This window comes from Schistocerca americana, chromosome 3, assembly GCF_021461395.2.
Source record: "Schistocerca americana isolate TAMUIC-IGC-003095 chromosome 3, iqSchAmer2.1, whole genome shotgun sequence".
NCBI classification, from domain to species: domain Eukaryota; kingdom Metazoa; phylum Arthropoda; class Insecta; order Orthoptera; family Acrididae; genus Schistocerca; species Schistocerca americana.
The window spans coordinates 591,833,358-591,854,023 of record NC_060121.1 but is presented as its reverse complement, the minus strand read 5'-3'; the positions used below and the strand labels follow the sequence as shown (position 1 = coordinate 591,854,023).

The following is a 20,666-nucleotide window of genomic DNA, read 5'->3' as shown; positions in this document are numbered from 1 at the left end:
GCAAGGAATAACTGTAAAAATCAATGTGCAACAAATGACAAATTTATCTATTGAGACAGAGTTTATTAGAAAAGGGCATGCTGTATGTGTAAGAGGTAAAACCTCTGCAATTTGATGAAACTGAAATTTAACACACTTCTCGTTCCAAAATTAGGAAAATAATAAACTCTGTCAAAAGCAAAAGCTTACATGGAATTGAAGGCATTTCCAACATGTTAGTAAAAGCTTGTCCCCATCAGAAAAGCAGGATTCTCAACCACATATGTAATAGGTCATTGCAACAGAGCATTTTTCCTGATAGCCAGAAAAATGCAGTTGTTAAACCATTGCATAAAAAGGGGGATATGTGTAATGCTGACAACTACTGCCTAGTCTTATATCTGACAACTTATCCAACATTCATGAAAAGAATACGTATTCATGAGTAGCTTCACTTATTTAAAAAACTATAGCACCAACAACATGTCAGTTTAGTTTCCAGAAGGGCTTATCAATAGAAAATGTTACATATACTTTCAATGATCAGATGCTGAATGCTCTGAATGACCAAACATCACTCATTGGGATTTTCTGTGATCACTCAAAGGCTTTTGATTGTGTAAATAATGAAATTCTTTTAGACAACTTTAGGTATTGTGGTATGAATGGGATAGTGCAAAAATGGTTGAATTAATACCTAACTGTAAGAATTCAGAAGGCTGAAAATAAACATTTCACGTTATTGTTCTTAATACTTTACATATTAATGACTTGCCACTCTATAGTCATGAAGCTGCAAAGCTAGTTCTTTTTGCTGATGATCCAAGTATAATAATCACATGAAACAAACAAGAAGCAGCTGAGGAAATTGTAAATAAATAATGTCTTTCAGAAAATTATCAATTGGTTTTCAGCTTATGTGCCCTTGTTAAATTTTGGTAAAACACAGTATATACAGTTCTGCAGAGTAAACTGCCTAACAACATCAATAATGTCTGTAGTTAAGGCAGAATGATCAGAATTTTTGGGTGAGTGTTTTGACGAGATGTAGAATTGGAAGAAACACATTGGTGATCCTCTGAAATATCTGAGTTCAGCTACTTATGTAATTAGGATTATTTCAAATTGTGGCAATTAACATACCAGTAAATTAGATCATCATGCCTATTTTCATTCACTGCTTTTGTATGACACCATATTTTTGGGTTACTCATCATTAAGGAAAAAAGTATTCATTGCACAAAGTATGTAATCAGAATAGTAGCTGGACCCTACCGCAAGATCATCTTTCAGACAGCTATTTAAGGAACTAGGGATATTTGCAGCAGGTTCATGATATATCTACATCCACATATGCATCTGTATCCTGCAAACCACTGTGAAGTGTATGGTAGAGAGTACATGCCATTGTACCAGTTACTTCGGATTTTCCCTCTTCCATTCATGTATGTAGCTTGGGAAGAATGATTGGCTGAATGCCTCTTTGTGTGCTGTAATTATTCTGATCTTATCCTCATGATCCCTATGTGAGTTATATGTAAGGTGTTGTAGTGTATTCCCAGAGTCATCCTTTGAAACTGGTTCTTGAAACTTTGTTTGTGTACTTCCTTGTGATATTTTAAGTCTATCTCCAAGAGTCTGCCCATTCAGTTTCTTCAGTATCTCTGTGACATGTTCTCATGGGATTAAACCATTTGTGCTGCACTTCTCTGTATACTTTCAAAAATACCATGTTAATTTTATTTGGTGTGGGTCCCACACACTTGAGCAATATTGTAGAACTGCTTGCAGAAGTGATTTGTATTTGTAAAATCTGAAGTCTACCATTCCATGTATCAAATATGTTATTAATAACCCATCCTTGTTCAAAATTAATGGTAATTTTCATAGCTGCAACATTAGTAGGATTGGTGATCCTCACTAATCTGGTTTAAATCTAACTTTGGCACAGAAAGAGGTGAACTGTATTGCCACAAAAGTCTTTGGTCACTTGACAATTAATATCAGGAGTGACAGATAGCCAACCAGCATTTAAAAACAAACTGAAGAATTTCTTGATGACAACCCCTTCTACTCAGCAGATGAGTTTATTGAGATAATTAGTAGTCTTACAATTATTAATATATTAAAATAAAGAAATTGAATTATGCCATGCAAAGAAAGCTTTCATTAAACTTATGCTTTCCACTTCATTCTGATGTGTTGTATTCATGAACTATGGAACAAGTATTAATGTAACATAATGTCTAATCAAATTTAATCTGATGTTGGTTTTATTTGCAGGTCCAGTTGTCAAGAAGTGGATTTGTTCGCAGCCAGAGAAATGTTATGTGCTGTTTTCTTCATGGTAGAAAAGAGCTTCCTTTGTGGTACAAGTTTACTTCTGTGGCTACTACCTGTTTTCTGAAGAAACTGTTTTTGAGCTTGAACAGTTCCTATAATTGTCATAAGGGACAACACTGCTTTTTTGGCTAACTGCAGTTCACACTCTGTCAGTCCACTGAGAATATTGGAAAACACTTAAGTAAACTAATGATGACTCCAGTGCTGCAGAAATAGATTTTCTGCTTGCGTTGGCTAAAATTGCTTCTCTCTCATTGGTAATCAATGAATTTGATATTTATGGACTTTTCAGGGGATCTTATCCACACTGTCATCTCGGCAAACAGTGTGAATGTGCTTACACATATCAAATCTAATACTGTAATCCACATATGTACACTTTGCATTCAGTGCAAGCTAATTATGAGTCACAGTTGACTCTGTTCCATCTGACAATGTAAACCTTGTAACAGTTTGAAGATGGTGCTTCTGAAGCACCATCTACCTTAGTAATGAGCTCCCATGCACATTCTTCGCATGCATGTTGGTGTTGAAACTGGGATACATTCTATGAAAGTATGCACAAAACTGCACATTTCCCTCATAGTGGGGTTTGAAGTATGAAGGAAATTCAGATGTTTCAGGATCACTACCGACCCTCTGTAGTGGTTCCTCAAATATATTTACATTTCTCAGCAATGATACAGATTTAATGAGCTGCTTTGCCTCATTTGTTTTATCAAGATCATATTTTCCTCTTGACATTAGTTTTCCATGCTCTGTCAACATGGTGGGTACAATAAAGTCTCATCTTAGGAGCCCGCATTGCCCTATGAAATGCGATACTGTACAATTCTGCCACCTCTGATGTGAACACATTGGGGCAAATTGGTCAAACCTGCAATTTGACATACTTCCTGTGACGTCGTCAGTCATACGACCACACCGCCGCCTGAGAGATTGATCTGCTGGATGCGATTCTCTAGATAAATGGAAAAGAAGAATGGCTGTGCTAGCCAAAGAGTACACAGCCAGTTGCAGTACTTATGCTTGCCGCAAGGCACCGCTAGGCCACTTCATGTGTAGCAGGAGTGTAGTGCAGTTGCGCCAGTCTACAGTTCGTAGCTGCACTCAATGGTGAGCCAGTGCACATGTCAGTCAGTCATCATCTGCAGCTCAGTAAATGCTGCCATCGAGTCTTTGTAGCCCAGTGCCAAGTTAGTCTTCAAATTCACCGGATTCGACATTCAATATTACAATAGATTAATTCATCATTGAAAGATCTGTGACTTGTAAATTACGTCACTCTACAGATGCTTAATCTAGTTGCGTCTTCTATAATTGTCAACCAACAGATGATGGACTACAAGAAAGTAAAGTAATAAATACTTTCTTAGTTTGTACTCCTGCTAATTAATTGCGTTTTCCTGTTGTAGCTACCAAGCAGTCTTGGCATAGTAGAACCCACGTTTTGACCTCCTTGGCTACCTCATATTTGCTACTTCATGTTGATGGACTCGGTTGTGATGGAAGATCTAGAGCCATCAAATGGTGATGAGCCTGGCTCTGAAGCTGGTCCTTCTCCTAAGGGTTTGAGGTGTTTCCTATTCTATGGAATCAAGCCATATTACATATGCCAAGATTTCCCAGCCAATGTTTTTGTGTGTGCCACAAATATTTTCTGAACATTTCCAGTTTATTCATGCTTGGGTTCTGTTCCTGTGCCTTTTGTTTTGACTGTGACTTTTTGAAAGTGCCTTTGTATGCATCACTTATGGTCAACCACACTTTTTCCATGCCTGCAATGTGCCGTACGCACTGTGTGACCAAGTAGGCAGATGAGTTAAAACTTTAGTATGCAAATGGAGTATTAGCTTCCATTTCTGCTTCCCAGTAGGCTCCGCCGTTAGTTGTTGTGAAGAAGCCGACATGGAGATTGAATTTCTGTGCAGATTTCAAGGCAACAGTAAATCCATAGACTGTGATAGGCACTTACCCATTGCCATGACTGGAAGAACTTCTGGACAAGTTAGGTACTCGTTGCTATTTTCTCAAAATTGACTTACGCAATGCCTACCTGCAACTTCCGTTGGATGAAGTGTCCCAACAGGTATTAGTGCTTAATTCGCACATGGGTTTGTTTAAATTTTTGTGGTTACCATTTGGTAGTGCATCTTTTCCTGCAATATTTCAACAATACCTTGAATAGCTTACAGCTACAGTGGTGTGTTGTACCAACTATCTTGACGATATCGTGGTGTCGGGTCATACCACCAAAGAACATTTGTCTAATCTTCGTGCCCTGTTTCAAGTGCTTTTACAAGCTGGCCTTAAGCGTAATAACGACAAGTTTGTATTTTTCAAGACTGAACTTGAGTACTTAGGCCCTGTCATTAACTCTCAAGGTGTTGACCCATTGCAGTCTCATTTCCATGCTATCAGTCAGCTTAAAACACCCACAAAAGTGTCCGAAGTTCAGTCAGTCTTGGCAAGATAACATATTACATCAAATTTATTCCAAACACAGCTCAAGTTGCAGCTCCCTTGCATCAGCTTTGCTGAAAGAATGTGCCTTTTGTGTGGTCTTCTGATTGTGACATTGCTTTCTGCAAGTTAAAAGATGCTCTGCTGAGTGATCAATGCTTAATTCCATTCGACGTATCCAAACCAGTTGTCTTAGTCACAAATGCATCCTCATTTTGATTGGGTGTGGCTGCGTCCCATAGGATTGGCAATACAGATAGACCAACTGATTTTGCCTAAAAACTCATGACGAAGACACAGTGTAATTACTCTACCATTGAGAAAGAGGCTCTTGCAATTATTTATGAAGTTACGATGTTCCACCAATACTCCTATGGACAGAATTTTTACTCGATTACAGATCACAAGCCTTTACAGTCAATATTCCATCCGGGCACACCTATCCCTAACTGCACCACTCAGAAACTTCAATGTTGGGCTGCTCTTGTTTAATTATCAGTATGAGATAATCTACAGGGCAACATCAAAGCATGCCAATGCAGACGGGCTTTCCCATCTTTCTTTGGGTCCTGATTCTGATTTGTTTGAAGCTTCCTGTTGCTATATCAATGTTCAGGATTCCAATGCGCTCGAACAGTTTCTGCTGGGTCACGGAAGGATTGCGCAAGCCACAGCTTCCAATCCTCATCTCCAGATTTTGTCTCAGTATGTTCGTACTGGTTGGCCTTGTATCTTAAAGCAGATAGTCAGCCCTGTTGTTCATTGTTACTTAGCTTGTTGTGATGATATTTCAGTTCAATGGGGTGTTATCTTACTTCGAACTGATACAGACACTTCCTGTGTGGTGATTTGACAGGTTCTTCAACAGCACATGTTAAAGCTACTTCATCAAGGTCATTGGGGTGTTCTTCACACCCTATGCCTCCACTTCCTGCGCAGCCTCATTTCCACGCAGGTGACATTGTCTTATTTAGAAACTACTGTGGTTCACGGTGTTGGGGCAAAGGTTGTATCATCTGGCTGTTGGGGTCTGTCATGTTCCTTCTTTGGGACCCTCAAGGCCATCACTTCAAATGTCATTTGTCTTAGATGCGCCCTTGTCCTGGGCCTTCTTCTGCCACTGCTTGTATGTTTGCTGCTTCACAGATGGCTGGATGACATCAGCCCTCACATGACGCATCTCACTGTGCTGGGTCTGCCAACCTAGAAACCATAGATGGGTACCGACCGACGTGCCACCACCAGTCGTTGGGCCGCTGGAGCTGGAGCCGCTGACACTGCCCACGTTTCCCTCTCCCGAGGTAATTACCCCATTGAGTGTGGTGAATTAACTGCCCAATGGTGCACCTACCTGTTGTGAACACTGTGGTTGTGAGTGGACTATTGTCTTCTTCCGCACACTTTCCCTTGTTTATGTGTGGAGCACAGAGCAACACCTGGGAGGCGGGTCGGAGCCAGAGTCAAGGACCAGAGCACCCCCTGGTCCCATCACTAACGGTCTCACCCACACATTGTCATTGTCATCGTAACACACAGTATTTGATGGTGGTGTGTCGTTTTTGGAGGGAGGGTTGTGATGTCATCAGTCATACGACCACACCACCACCTGAGAAGGTGGATCCACCAGATGTGATTCTCTTGATAAACGGAACAAAGGAATGGCTGTGCTAGACAAAGAGTACACAGCCAGTCGCAGTACTTATGTGCGCCGTGAGGCGCCATTAGGTCACTTCATGTGTAGGAGGAATCTAGTGCAGTTGTGCCAGTCTACAGTTTGTGGCTGCACTCAGTGGTCAGCCAGTGCTGATGTTAGTCAGTCATTGTCTGCAGCTCAGTCATTGCTGCCATCAAGTCTTTGTAGTCCAATGCCAAGTTAGTCTTCAAATTCACTGGATTCGACATTCATTCAAGATTATGAGAGATTAATTTGTCACTGCAAGATTTGTGACTTGCAAATTATGTCATTCTACAGACGCATCGTCTAGTGGCATCTTTTGTAGTTGTCAACCAACAGATCATGGAGTACAAGAAAGTTAAGTAATAAATACTTTCTTATTTTGTGCTGTTACTAATTGTGTTTTTCTGTTGTAGCTACCAAGCAGTCTTGGCATAGTAGAACCCACGTTTCGACCTCCTTGGCTGTCTCATATTTGCTACCTCATGTTGATGGACTCTGTTATGGTGGAAGATCGAGAGCCATCGCTTCTTGTGTGAAATTAGGAAAGCACCTGGAAACCCTTGCAAAAGATCATCCTGTTCTAATAGTGTACAAATTCAAAGTCACACCTGCTAGGCCCATGAGTTTCGTAACTGTGTGATAATATTTCACTATGTGCATTTGTCTCACACACACACACACACACACACACAAAATTTTGTTATTTCTTTTACCCAAGCACTAACACTGATTGTATCATTTTGATGCCCAAATGATTTGGAGGATATGTCTTGTTGCAATGTATTATAAGTCGTCCTTGGTTGTCAATTAGATTCTCAGCAAGTTTGAATCCTGCAAACTTGTTTGAACATTGTCCAGAGCTTTGTCAAATGGAATTCCTATTACAGTGCCTATAGCTAAGGTTTACTCAATGGTTGGTGGCTTAACTCTTGCTTATGACCATTGTGGGTTGACACAAAATCTACTTGGTATGTCCCACCTTTGTGTACAATTAATTTCATCTGTGCAGGGCACTTTCCATTCATTTTGTTGCTGCCAGCAAATTAAGATGTCTTGTGTCTTTACATTTGGAGTTAAAGGTTCCTGACTGATGGCAGCTGTAATAATGTGTAGAGGTAGTAGACTCATGTATATTAAGAAACTTTGATGGATTGATTGTGTTGTATATTCAGTTTTGATCCTACTGTAAAACCTCATTTTCAGTTAAGAATTGTAAAGATCTGGAATTCTTGTGGATTCTACAAGCAGTTTGTAAATGTCTCCAACTCCATTAAGAATTACTTTCTAATGTGTATGATGGAGACTTAAAGAACAATGCCTGTTCCCACAAACCATAAATATTCTGTTGGTGGTGAAACAAGTTATTTTTAAGAGAAAAATTCTCATGTGACTTATAGCATTGGCATGAAGCTGAAGGCACATTAATGATAATGGCAGCTGCTGTTGCGCTTTTCAGACATATTGCCTGAGATTCTTTCCTTAATTAATCTTCTGGCCACACAGTTTGCATTTAAAACCACTTATTTGACATACTACCATTAACTGCAGGTTTAACTCAAATACGTACAGCAGATAATTTGAGCACATGAGTGTAAGTGCTACTTTGAAATGAAGAGGTTGGCACAAGAGATTATTTATGCGCAGCTGCATCAAATCAGTCAGAAGACATAAGTGTAAACCAGGAAGAAAGAAGGATTGCTATTTTATGTCCTGTCAACACTATGATGATTAGAGATGGAATTTGAAAGAGAGCATTATGTTATCTGATCTCCAAATCTTAGGGTAGTAAGTAGCCCATTGAAAAGTGTGGAATCCATATTAGTTTATAAGTTACACAGGCATGTTCTTATTTGTACATCACAAAATTCTTCTCCAACATTTGTTTCCAATGGGCTTACTGTTCCTTGTTGTTTGTTCTGTTGTAAAGTAACGGAAACTTCTGAAGGAGAAAACAAACATGTACTATCAACTCTTCCAGATTTCTTTCTGTCATTCAGTGTAATGTAAGATTGGTCATTCACTGTCATCATGGTTGAAGCAGGATTTCTCCTGAAGTGCTTGATGTAATTATGTATTTTTATACATCAAGTTTTAATTCATTTCTGTGGTGCATTTTTATTCATGGCATTTCATTCTGTGCCAATATTAAATGATTGATTGCATATTGCCAGGGTCAGTCAATAATCTTTAAATGATTTTATCCAAGATACATTGTATGTATCATGCTGTAATTTCTATGTACAGTTAGTACTGTATGTGTGGAAGTAGTTCATAATGTTTTAAACTGCAAGGCTTTTAAATGTTATTATGGTTACTATCCAAATAAACAACTGCAATTGTGGCACTTAGTGAAGCACAGTTTATTTATGCAGTTATAGTTTGATATATCACTTGATTAATTGCTGAGGTTACTGGACTTGTAAAGATAATGATATCTTTCTGAAACATCAGATATTGAGTGTGAGGCTAGCAGCAACCTGTTCCCCACATTTTTCTTACTCTGATGTGTTAATATTGTATACAAAGTTAATGATTTGATAAAATTATATCATTAAAGAATTAGCACCTTCATCAATCCATTGCCTGTTCTAGATAATTAAATGTTATTTACTATATTGGAAATTGGAAGTTGTGTTGAGAAAATCTGTAAAGTTTTGAAGTTAAGTTAAGTTAAATATTAATTTGTATCATAACTGTCATTTTAGACAAGTCATGTAATGTGAATTTACTGAAGGTGAAAATAAATTGAGAGTCACTGAAGCACACCTTACAGGTGATTCACAGGTTCACAGTTTTATTTGCAGCATGTGTCTCCATATCTCTCTAAATTTAACAGAAAGACAACCCGTAGGCTGAGACTGACTAATAATTCCTCAATATCATTTCAGTGGAGAAAGCTGTTCCTGGAAGATCTTGGAGAGAGCCTCTGTTATGTTTGTCAGTAGATGTTTATCTTGTAGTGAAGTTGAAGTAGATACTCCGTGCGAATTGGCATGGGTGGAGGTTATACTTAACAGTCGAACAAAGTTAATAATTGGCTTCTTCTACTGACCCCCAGACTCCGATGATATAGTTGCTGAACAGTTCAGAGAAAATTTGAGTCTTGTAACAAATAAATACCACACTCATATGGCTATAGTTGGTGGGGACTTCAACCTTCCGTCGACATGTTGGCAAAAATACTTGTTCAAAACCGGTGGTAGGCAGAAAACATCTTCCGAGATTGTCCTAAATGCTTTCTCCAAAAGTTATTTCGACCAGTTAGTCCACGAACCCATGCGAATTGTAAATGGTTGCGAAAACACACTTGACCTCTTAGCCACAAACAATACAGAGCATCATGACTGATACAGGGATTAGTGATCACAAGGTCGCTGTAGCTAGGCTCAATACCGTTTCTTCCAAATCCACCAGAAACAAACGCAAAATAATTTTATTTAAAAAAGCAGATAAAGTGTCACTAGAAGCCTTCCTAAGAGACAATTTCTATTCCTTCCGAACTGACTATGTAAATGTAGACAAGATGTGGCTCAAATTCAAAGATATAGTAGCAACAGCAATTGAGAGATTCATACCTCATAAATTGGTAAGAGATGGAACTGATCCCCCATGGTACACAAAACAGGTCCGAACGCTGTTGCAGAGGCAACAGAAAAAGCATGCGAAGTTCAGAAGAACACGAAATCCCGAAGATTGGCTAAAATTTACAGACGCGTGAAATTTGGCATGAACTTCAATGTGAGATGCCTTTAACATGTTCCACAATGAAACATTGTCTCAAAAGTTTGTAGAAAATCCAAAGAAATTCTGGTCATATGTAAAGTACACAAGCGGCAAGACACAGTCAATACCTTCGCTGTGCAGTGCCGATGGTACTGTTACTGACGACTGTGCTGTCAAAGCAGAGTTATTGAACACAGTTTCCCGAAATTCCTTCACCAGGGAAGACGAATGGAATATTTCAGAATTTGAAACACGAACAGCTGCTAGCATGAGTTTCTTAGAAGTAGATACCTTAGGGGTTGTGAAGCAACTCAAATCGCTTGATATGTGCAAGTCTTTAGGTCCAGATTGAATACCGATTAGGTTCCTTTCAGATTACGCTGATACAATACCTCCCTATTTAGCAATCATATACAACTGCTCACTCACCGATAGATCTGTACCTATAGATTGGAAAATTGCGCAGGTTGCACCAGTGTTTAAGAATAGTAGTAGTAGGAGTAATCCATCGAACTACAGACCTATATCATTGACGTCGGTTTGCAGTAGGGTTTTGGAGCATATACTGTATTCAAACATTATGAACACCTCAAAGGGAATGATCTATTGATACATAATCAATCAATCAATCGGCATGGTTTCAGAAAACATTGTTCTTGTGCAATGCAACTAGCTCTTTATTCGCACGAAGTAATGGCCGCTATCGACAGGGGATCTCAAGTTGATTCCGTATTTCTAGATTTCCGGAAAGCTTTTGACACCGTTCCTCACAAGCAACTTCTGATTAAGCTGCGGGCCTATGGGGTATCATCTCAGTTGTGCGACTGGATTTGTGATTTTCTGTCAGGAAGGTCACACTCCATAGTAATAGATGGCAAATCATTGAGTAAAACTGAAGTGATGTCAGGTGTTCCCCAGGGAAGTGTCCTGGGATCTCTGCTGTTCCTGATCTATATAAATGACCTGGGTGACAATTTGAGCAGTTCTCTTAGGTTGTTTGCAGATGATGCTGTAATTTACCGTTTAGTAAGGTCATCCAAAGACCAGTATCAGTTGCAAAATGATTTAGAAAAGATTGGTGTATGGTGTGGCAGGTGGCAGTTGGCGCTAAATAACGAAAAGTGTGAGGTGATCCACATGAGTTCCAAAACAAATCAATTGGAATTTGATTACTCGATAAATAGTACAATTCTCAAGGCTTTCAATTCAACTACGTACCTGGGTGTTAAAATTACAAACAACTTCAGTTGGAAAGACCACATAGATAATATTGTGGGGAAGGCGAGCCAAAGGTTGCATTTCATTGGCAGGACACTTAGAAGATGCAACAAGTCCACTAAAGAGACAGCTTGCACTACTCTTGTTCGTCCTCTGTTAGAATATTGCTGCGCGGTGTGGGATCCTTACCATGTGGGATTGACGGAGGACATTGAAAGGGTGCAAAAAAAGGGCAGCTCGTTTTGTATTATCACGTGATAGGGGAGAAAGTGTGGCAGATATGATACGCGAGTTGGGATGGAAGTCATTAAAGCACAGACGTTTTTTGTCGCGGTGAGATCTATTTACGAAATTTCAGTTACCAACTTTCTCTTCCGAATGCGAAAATATTTTGTTGAGCCCAACCTACATAGGTAGGAATGATCATCAAAATAAAATAAGAGAAACCAGAGCTCGAACAGAAAGATTTAGGTGTTTGTTTTTCCCACACGCTGTTCGGGAGTGAAATGGTAGAGAGATAGTATGATTGTGGTTCGATGAACCCTCTGCCAAGCACTTAAATGTGAATTGCAGAGTAATCATGTAGATGAAAGGTGAGGAGGGAGGTAATAGATAATGAAAGTTGAAAAACTGGCTCAGTTGGCATGAGAGCTGCTCTACAGAAGTAGGTGCGATATCTGGACTCAGATTCAGGCTCAGCCACAAAATTTGTGTTGCACTTATTTTAGTGGCATATATAACATACGTCACAAATCGTTGTCATTGGTATACTGCTTCCTACGAAGTTATTGTTCATGTTTAGAAGTTGGAAAACTGAGATGTGGGACAAAATAAAGGAATGACAAATCACCACATCTCATTATCTTGCAGTTCCTCAGAATACATTTCTAATCAATTTGTTGGTTTTCTTGAGTGTGATCCAAGTGCTATCACCATTCTTCACAGTACTGCAGTTTGCTTGATTTGAGAAGTGGTAACACCTACTGTCATGCCAATATACATGAGATATTGAACAATTAATCAGGATATTTTAATGCTGCAGACGGTTGAGCCAGAATGGAATGTGGTCCCTTTTTCTTGCCTGGGTATAAAGCCTCACAAGAATGCTTTCTATGTTCTGTGTTCTTACACATAATGCCTGGGGTTCTTGTTATGTATCTTTATGTTGAATAGCCAAGATGGTGACTGTGTAAGGATTCAATTAATGAAACTTGTACTCTTGTGAGAGGAACACTTTTAAAATGAACATATTAGGTCTCAAACTATAGACAACTGAAAATTGTGAAAATCTCATTGTCGTATGCAAAAATTTTCATAGAAGAATAGGACAGCTACATTCTGATTTGTGATGTGCTGAAGTAAGTGCACAGAACTGGTGATGAAAAATATGTTCAGTCTGGTGTTATAATGCCATTGATGAATAGTTTTAATAGGAGGAGGACATTTGCATTACTGTGATAAATGCCAATGTGAGTTGGCAAATGTTGATTTCACAGGAAAATCCATTATATAGTCACTTTTACTGCCTCCAGAGTTTCTATTTCAACATAATTTTATTATGATCTGAGGCATGTTGGTGGATGTCTTTGTCTTTGTAGCATTTTGTTGTTTGATGAAATGTAGGATGCATAATCCTTGTGGATGTATAATGCAACTAAATATATTATGCAGTAAATACCTAACTTTCTGATTTAGAGTATGTTATGTTTTCAATGTGTGTTGTATGTGATGTACTACTCTACTATGGTGAGTAATGTAAATCAGAAATGAAGTCAGGCATTCTAACTTTAGAGTGAGGGTTTTGAAAATAATAGATATGCTCAAATAATACAACATTACAAAATGATACAATACTTAATACTTACATACATGTGGGCAATCTTCAGGAACCCCAACACATTATGGTAACTGGGGGTTTGGGTAAAATAAAGATCAGGAGAAATTAAACAACAACAACAACATTGAGTCATTAGATAAAATCTTGGTAAAAAGGGGCAAATAATTAAAACTATAGCAGAATAATTTATGTGGGTAGTAACTGTGAAACATGTTTGGCTTACCCAGCCACTACCAAAAATGCTAAAATCTGATAACAAAGAAATCAACAGCGAGTCTTTAAGACAAACTTAATAACACACTCAGACAGAAACAATAGTACTATGGCTGAGTAATCACAAAACTATTATGGATTACTAGCATCTCTAGAAAAACACTACAACAAATCTGTTAAGCATTTATAGTAAGATGCTGAAAGTTAAAAATTATACAAAAATATTTGCAAAAGTTGGCCTGTTGATGGAACTCATATAGTCTCGACGTCCGTCTTCTGGTCGGCTCCTGATCGTTGTCAGAAGGAGGCTAGTTTCTGATTACGCAAAGACTTCTATTATTTGGAAAATAACAACCCGGATTTCTTTACGTAATCAGTATGAATTTTATAATTACCTAAGGGACCTTTAACAATGAATAGTAAAAAAAATTGCTTTTGCAAATGAAATCATTAATAAATGGGGCAGCTATGAGTTGTATAGAACACAAGGAGCGGCCTTCTGTCTACGACCAGGATGCCACAGTATTCTCTGCTGTAGTAAGGGCTGTTTGACATTTATAAAAATAATATGGCACGGAGGATAAAAAAAAGTATAAAGGAAAAGAACAGAATAATAAGCCTGGTAAACACCAAATATATTCAAACAATTCTCACTAGCAAATTAGGGCTTATTTATAAACAATACCAAGTTACATAATTACTTTTCTAACAGTATGATGCGATCAGATTTCAGCCTGTCCTGTGCTGTCTCCTTGGTTCACGTTTTTTTTTTTGTCACAAATTATAGTCACTACGTTTCTCCTTTCGTTGAAGACAATTCTTGCACTGTTGAACACCTCCGATAGCAATAACTTGATGATTTACAGTTTCGAACATGAATTACCTTAATTTTATTAATTAATAATGTTGTCTGCACGCTAGCAAGACCGCTCACTTTTTTTAACTTAAAGTCGACCTCCTTTACGTTTTCACATAACAAGCAGAAGCACATTAAAATCCGAAGATCTACAAACGTTTTTTACTGTCATCTATTATTTAGATCGAAGCGGAACGACGGTTCAGCTTCTGTTAAAATGTTTCTTTGACTGCGCAATCGATGTATTAGCGTCCGTGCTAGATGCGCATCTTTACAGTTATGTAAATTATACAAAACAAATGTCTTTCAAAGGGTACTCAAAGCTTTCGTAGGACGGAAATACCAATAATATTACATCGCTTCCCGCGTGAGGAGTAATGAGTCTGAAAGATCGTTACGACTACGCGCAGTCGTAATATTATTGGATTCACGTACTTAGTGAATGAAGTATTTAAGGATCTCTCCTTGTTGGGAGCAAAACAGACATAACATAAGGCACATAGAATTATATACGTTTCATACTAAGTCGTCAAAGCTACTCACAGTAGCTTGATCATTAAGAAACTTGGTTGTGGCATGATGCCATCATAAGTGTTCAAGGATTTAACACAGGTTCTCAAGAATTACTCTCATTCAGTCAATTGAAACATTGAAATACTAACATAGATACAAGTACAAATTAAATACAGATACAAATATACATAAATATTGACAATAAGAAAAAAAAATCACTCTTCACTTTGTAGTTGGTAGTATTTCCCATGAACTCGGATGATTTTCACAGGGGAATTCTTTCGTCACCTGTCACTTTTCACTGCACTAAAACTGGGGATCACCTTTTCACATTCTGGTGGAAAACACTGGGAATTTCACTATGTGAAGGGGGAAGTGATATTTCTTGACTCGACGATCCATCGGGTCATGTCGGGAATCAGGAAAGTTGATGACTGGTTCAATGACGAATGAGTCAGTTTGGTGGCAGTCTTAATCTCATTCCAATTCATGTTTCAGCACATGAAAATTTAGGAAAAAAATCTGTATTAGGACTTGCTCATTAACTAGCATCTTAATCTAAGGGAATATAGAGCAAGAATTTAAGACAATAAAAATTACTACATAGACTATGTACATATACATTATATATTATTCATATTTTGTGTCTAGGTTTTACATTCTTTCGTTAGCAAATATTAGCAAAACACGTTTCGTCTTGTACAGGTCTTTCTTAAGCAATGTATTTAGCAATATTGCCGTAGCAATTTTCATAGTTAAGGAAAAGTCATCATTAGTGTCCTTTTAATGTAAATATAGTAAAATCGAGCGTAGTTTATCAACGTTTTATTATTTTTATGTCGATTTTCATCTCAAATCTTGAGCACGCTTGAGCCCGTTATGGAGAGGAATGCTTATTGTTGGGTGTGAGCCAGCGAGCAGTCATTGAATGTTGCCACAGTGCTTCACAGTCACGTGGTAACGAACTGGCGGTTTTGGCGGTTTGACAGCGTTAGCAGTCCGCGTCCTGCACGAGGCAGATAGTTATGTGGCTGCCAACCTTTTTTTTTTTTTTTTTTTTTTAACTTGTGCATTTTGTTGAATCGTGGGTACTGGAGCAGCTCAAGGCGACATGGTCAACCTGGACGGTAAATTGACTGCACCAGCGACGAAGAACAGTCATCGATGAAAATGACTACTGTCACCTATTTCAGTGAGTACAATAGCTTGTCTATCCTTTGACTGATAGTCACTGTATCGTCGTTACAGCGTGAGAATACTTGAAATGCTACCTCACACGCGGAACATCACACGTGCCCATAAGTTTATTACAGTTTCGATTCACACAAGAGATAACTAGTTTTTCGTGTCCATACATGTGTCAAATTACGATTTTACGCACGCGTCCATTATTTTGTCACTGAGTCACACGCAGCAATCCATATGTGTCCATATAGGTGTCTCTATACCACAGGGTAGCACAGGTAATGTTAAAATTACTTATCATGAAAGGATCATTTACAAAATATACATAGTTTTTTTTATTACTGTCCAAGACCTAACGAAAAACGTGTTTGCTATTCTGAATGGTGCTTCTGAAGCACGTTGGATTTTATATATATTTTAAATCTGATTCTTTTCCTTTTCTTATTGTTCTGTAACAGCCTTTTTTTTTCGGTTACATCAATAATCAGTGAAATATACCCACTTTGGCGTGCCGAACAGTTCACGTTCAAAACTTCATCTAACAGAAATCGGGAAAATTATTCCTATTTCCTAGGATGCTTTTGCTCACAGCAAATCAGATTTACATCACGTTTCGATAAGTAACTGCAGATACGCATTAACCAACGAGCCACGATCGTCAATACACACAACAGAATCAATTTCCAAATTTCTTCCCCTACCGGGTAGGGTAGAAAGGTAAGAATGCTAAAGAAGAAAACTACAATAGGATAGTGCAAGGAAATGAAAGATACGCAATAATCAGTTGAGCAAATTCATTCTTCGGCTCCATCGTTTTAGTGTCATCCACGTGGCATAACTTGACTTCAGTATTAAAATGTCGCACAAATCCGCTTCCAAAGCATCTTCAAATATATCTCAAAATCACGGCATGCGGACATAGCAGAAGAATATAAGCAGACTATCTCAGTCCTCAACTAGGTGTCTTAATGTCGAAGGTTTCTGTATAATACTCGTGACATAGGAATAGTCTCTCTAAGTTTCTCCAATACAGGACCTAATTCTTATTATAAATGCAAATTTCTTAACTGGTTGACTCATAGTAATAAATAAATTAAAGTTGCCCTCCAGATGCGGGTACCATTATTCATTTCTTTGTACATTAACTATATGTTGCTGCTTATACTCTGTGTAATCTACAGATTACAATGTATCAGTTTTGCATCGTACATGGTTCTAGCGACTTAAAATATCAGTCCTTTGAAAGCTTAACTTAGGATAATACTTCACATATACGGACATTCTGGTCTGAATGAGGGATTTAAAGAAAGCCTTTACTACTTGGTAAAAAGGAGATTTGCCATAACTTATAACTAAAACAGCAGGTGGCACTTTGGCACATCCCTTACTCAATTCAACGACTGCAGTCTTCTCTTGCTCAAGAAACTTAAAACTAGGCTACCTTAAAACTAAAGCAAATCTTATTTTCCAAATACGTAGAGTACCTTCTTCAATCAGTTCATATCTTTCAGCTCCATCATTACTTTGTGTCCACCTCACTCAAATGATTACGTCACCTGCAGAATACATGTACATGCTGTTGACTCTCATACTTTATAAACAGATCACACTCTTGTTTCAAGTTGCAGCTTAACATAATAAATGATATTTTTTTAATGTTTTTCATGGTACTTCTTTAGGTCTACATGGTGGTAAAGTCCTTTTATTCGTCCACTAGCTGGATCTGCCAACACGTAACAACCAATATGTGGCTTCCTGACTATAACAAACGGTCCTTCGTATAGGTGTTGCCACTTACGATTTTTACGTAAGATGAGAGATGGTTTGAAGTGTGTCCTCAGAAGAACACGCTCGTTCAAACGATACGACAGAACTTTATTGACATGCTTGTCAAATGCCTTTTTTCTTAAATTGGCATGAGTTGTGAGAGAGATCAGGGCTTGTCTTAACTTATTATCTAGGTTGACTTCTGGACCTTGTATCTTGGGGATAGGATCAGTCCATTCATTGCTTTCCTTTTGCCTGGAGATTAGTTCTGAAGGTGTGAAACCGGTCAAAGTGTGCTTTTAGTTTTCCGCATGTTCATTAGATTGGATTTCGCTCACAATTACCTTTGAAGTACCGGGCGGTACGCTCGGTACGAAGTTTGCTTCCGTATTCCACCTAAGTTGCGAGCTATTTGCCGGAATTTCAGTCGAGATGATGTGTGTTGGCGGGTTTGCTCGGGCATAATAGATGCGAGAGTTTTGAGGTTCATGATTTTGACTTTGATAGTTAGTAAAAGGTGGAGGACTATTCCTAAAGTTTGGAGCATACTGTTGTTTGTATTGCTTGGAAGGATCTGTAGCATTTCTCCCTAGAGAACAGTGCTGGAATCTAGGCTGGTTACCATGCTGCTGTCGACTGTTGGTGTTAATCCAACGTCCTTTTCCATTGAAATAATTATTATTTTGGCGATCGTTACTGTAGTGATAGCGATCATTGTAATTAACTGGTGAATAACCGTATTGCTGTTGTGTTGTCTGGTATATGGGGTGGTACCTGTTTTGATCCTGGAATTTATGTTTCTGCTTCCCGTTACGGCGATAGTAGTTGTTATTATCGCACGGAACGTCGTGTCCTTTACTGTTGTTGGGTTGGTATGACATACCTGAGTCTGCGCCTACACTGTGCGGCTGTGTAGTGTGCGGGCCAAGATTACAAATACTCCGCGCACTAGCACGCACGTCTTCTTGAATCATGTCAAGGTTGTCAAGTACTGACAGAAAAGCCTCCGTGTCGTCGTCACTGACATTTACTAACTTCTCCCTGATTGATACCGGTAGCTTTGACTTAAGGATCATAATTACGTCCTTCGTGGAAATGGGCGTGTCCCAATATTGTATTTTTTGCAGGTATTTCTCGAAGTACCTACGGAGACCAGCACTTCTCGTGTTAAACGGTTCAGCATTATATACTTCCTTTCTAAGGCGTTGTTGTATACCTGAACTCCAGAATTTGTTCAGAAATTGCTTTTCGAAGTCAGCGTAATCATTACATTTGTCAATTACTTCTGTTCCCCAGACAGAACCCCCTCCTTGAATGTAACCTACTATAAAGCGCATACGTTGCTTGTCATCCCAGCTCTCAGGAAAAACACCATTAAATGACTTCAGAAAAACCATTGGGTGGATGTTGCGTTTCTCTGGCAGAAAAGGCTGGAATACGCGGTGCTTGAGAACGCTTTCTTCTTTCATGAGCTCTACAAGAGTTACTTGATCATTCTGGTTGCGTACTAAAGGATTCTTACTACTGTGTCCATGTACAAGTGGAGAGAATTCTACACGAGACACGGGATTATTATTGTATTCATGTTCTGAAGAAAGCAAGTGTGAATGCTCACTTCTATTGTCATTAGGAAAATCATTGACTTGTCGTTTCAACTGCTCGATTTCCTCAGTGAGGTGTCGTTTCCACTCGGGAAGATCTCGGTGAAAAACTCTACGAATCTCTCCTAATTCAGTGAGAATCGTATCTCCTGATGTACCTGGAGCAGCTAAAACTTCAACTGTGGCTGACTCAACGGCTTCTTTTAAGTCGTGTTGAACCTTGTTTTCTATGTACTGTTCCTTAGTCTCGACCCATTCTACAAATTCTCTTTTCAATGTTTATTTCGGATAGCGCCTGTGTCAGGTCATTGACCTGGCCTTGCAGAATGACGACATTGTCTGCAAGCTTGTTTACTTTAGTTCCGACCTCAGCGGACTTTTTTGAAACTTCTGTTGTAACTGCCTGGCAACTTTCGATTTGTACTTTGATGTCTTTGTGCACGTTACCTACTGTGCTCTCACATGCATCTACCTTCTGCAGAATACCTTCTATCCTTTCATTAACTTTACTACTTAATTCCGAGATATATTCCACCGTGACTGTCCTTATTCTTGCCTCTAAGTTGGCATCAATATTATCTAACCTATTTTTCATTGTACCAATCATGGTATTCAGGTCAAACCATTTTCGCTCTGTCTCCCGTTCCTTTTCCCTTTCTTTTTGTTCCCTTTCTTGTCTATCTCGTTGTTTTTGTAATTTATAAGCTTCCCTTTCCCGTTTCTCCTGTTCTCTATCACGTTGTTTTTGTAATTTATAAGCTTCCCTTTCCAGTTTCTCGTGTTCTCTATCACGTTGTTCTAGTAATTTATAAGCTTCCCTTTCCAGTTTCTCCTGTTCTCTTTCTTGAAAAAAAATTCTCATCATTTCAACCATCGAATTTTCTCCCGCTTGCTGTGACGATGATTGCTGTGACGATACGTCACGCACACCATCATCGTCTGCCGTTCTCTCCATTCGCGAATCGGGTCTGCCTGTTCCCGTTCGCGAACGTAGTGGATATGACTTGACAACAGTGTCATCACCGTCATCCACACTGTTTGTCGGCTTTCCTTTGTCATCTGCCATGTTTATTTTCAAGTTTGTGACGTAACTGCTCAAAGAAATATTTTGCGGTACGCCGATCGTCAACTCTCGGATGCGCGCGCTGATAGTTAAACGTCACACCGCGGTAGTTGACAATTGCAGAGCTACACCGGGTAGAAGACAAGATGGCACCTAACTTTGAAAATAAGTGACAAACACCTACTAGACACTGAATCCTGCTATTATGGCATCCATCTTGTGTTCTT

The 20,666-nt window shown here is 38.7% G+C and overlaps 1 protein-coding gene across 1 annotated transcript; it reads right to left on the bottom strand.

Annotated features, from left to right (window-relative positions):
- Window positions 1–19,617: 19,617 nt before the first annotated feature.
- Window positions 19,618–20,442, bottom strand: LOC124606244 (DEAD-box ATP-dependent RNA helicase 42-like). The gene has a single exon (XM_047138220.1). The coding sequence runs from the start codon at window positions 20,440–20,442 to the stop codon at window positions 19,618–19,620; it is 825 nt and encodes a 274-aa protein (XP_046994176.1).
- Window positions 20,443–20,666: the final 224 nt, after the last annotated feature.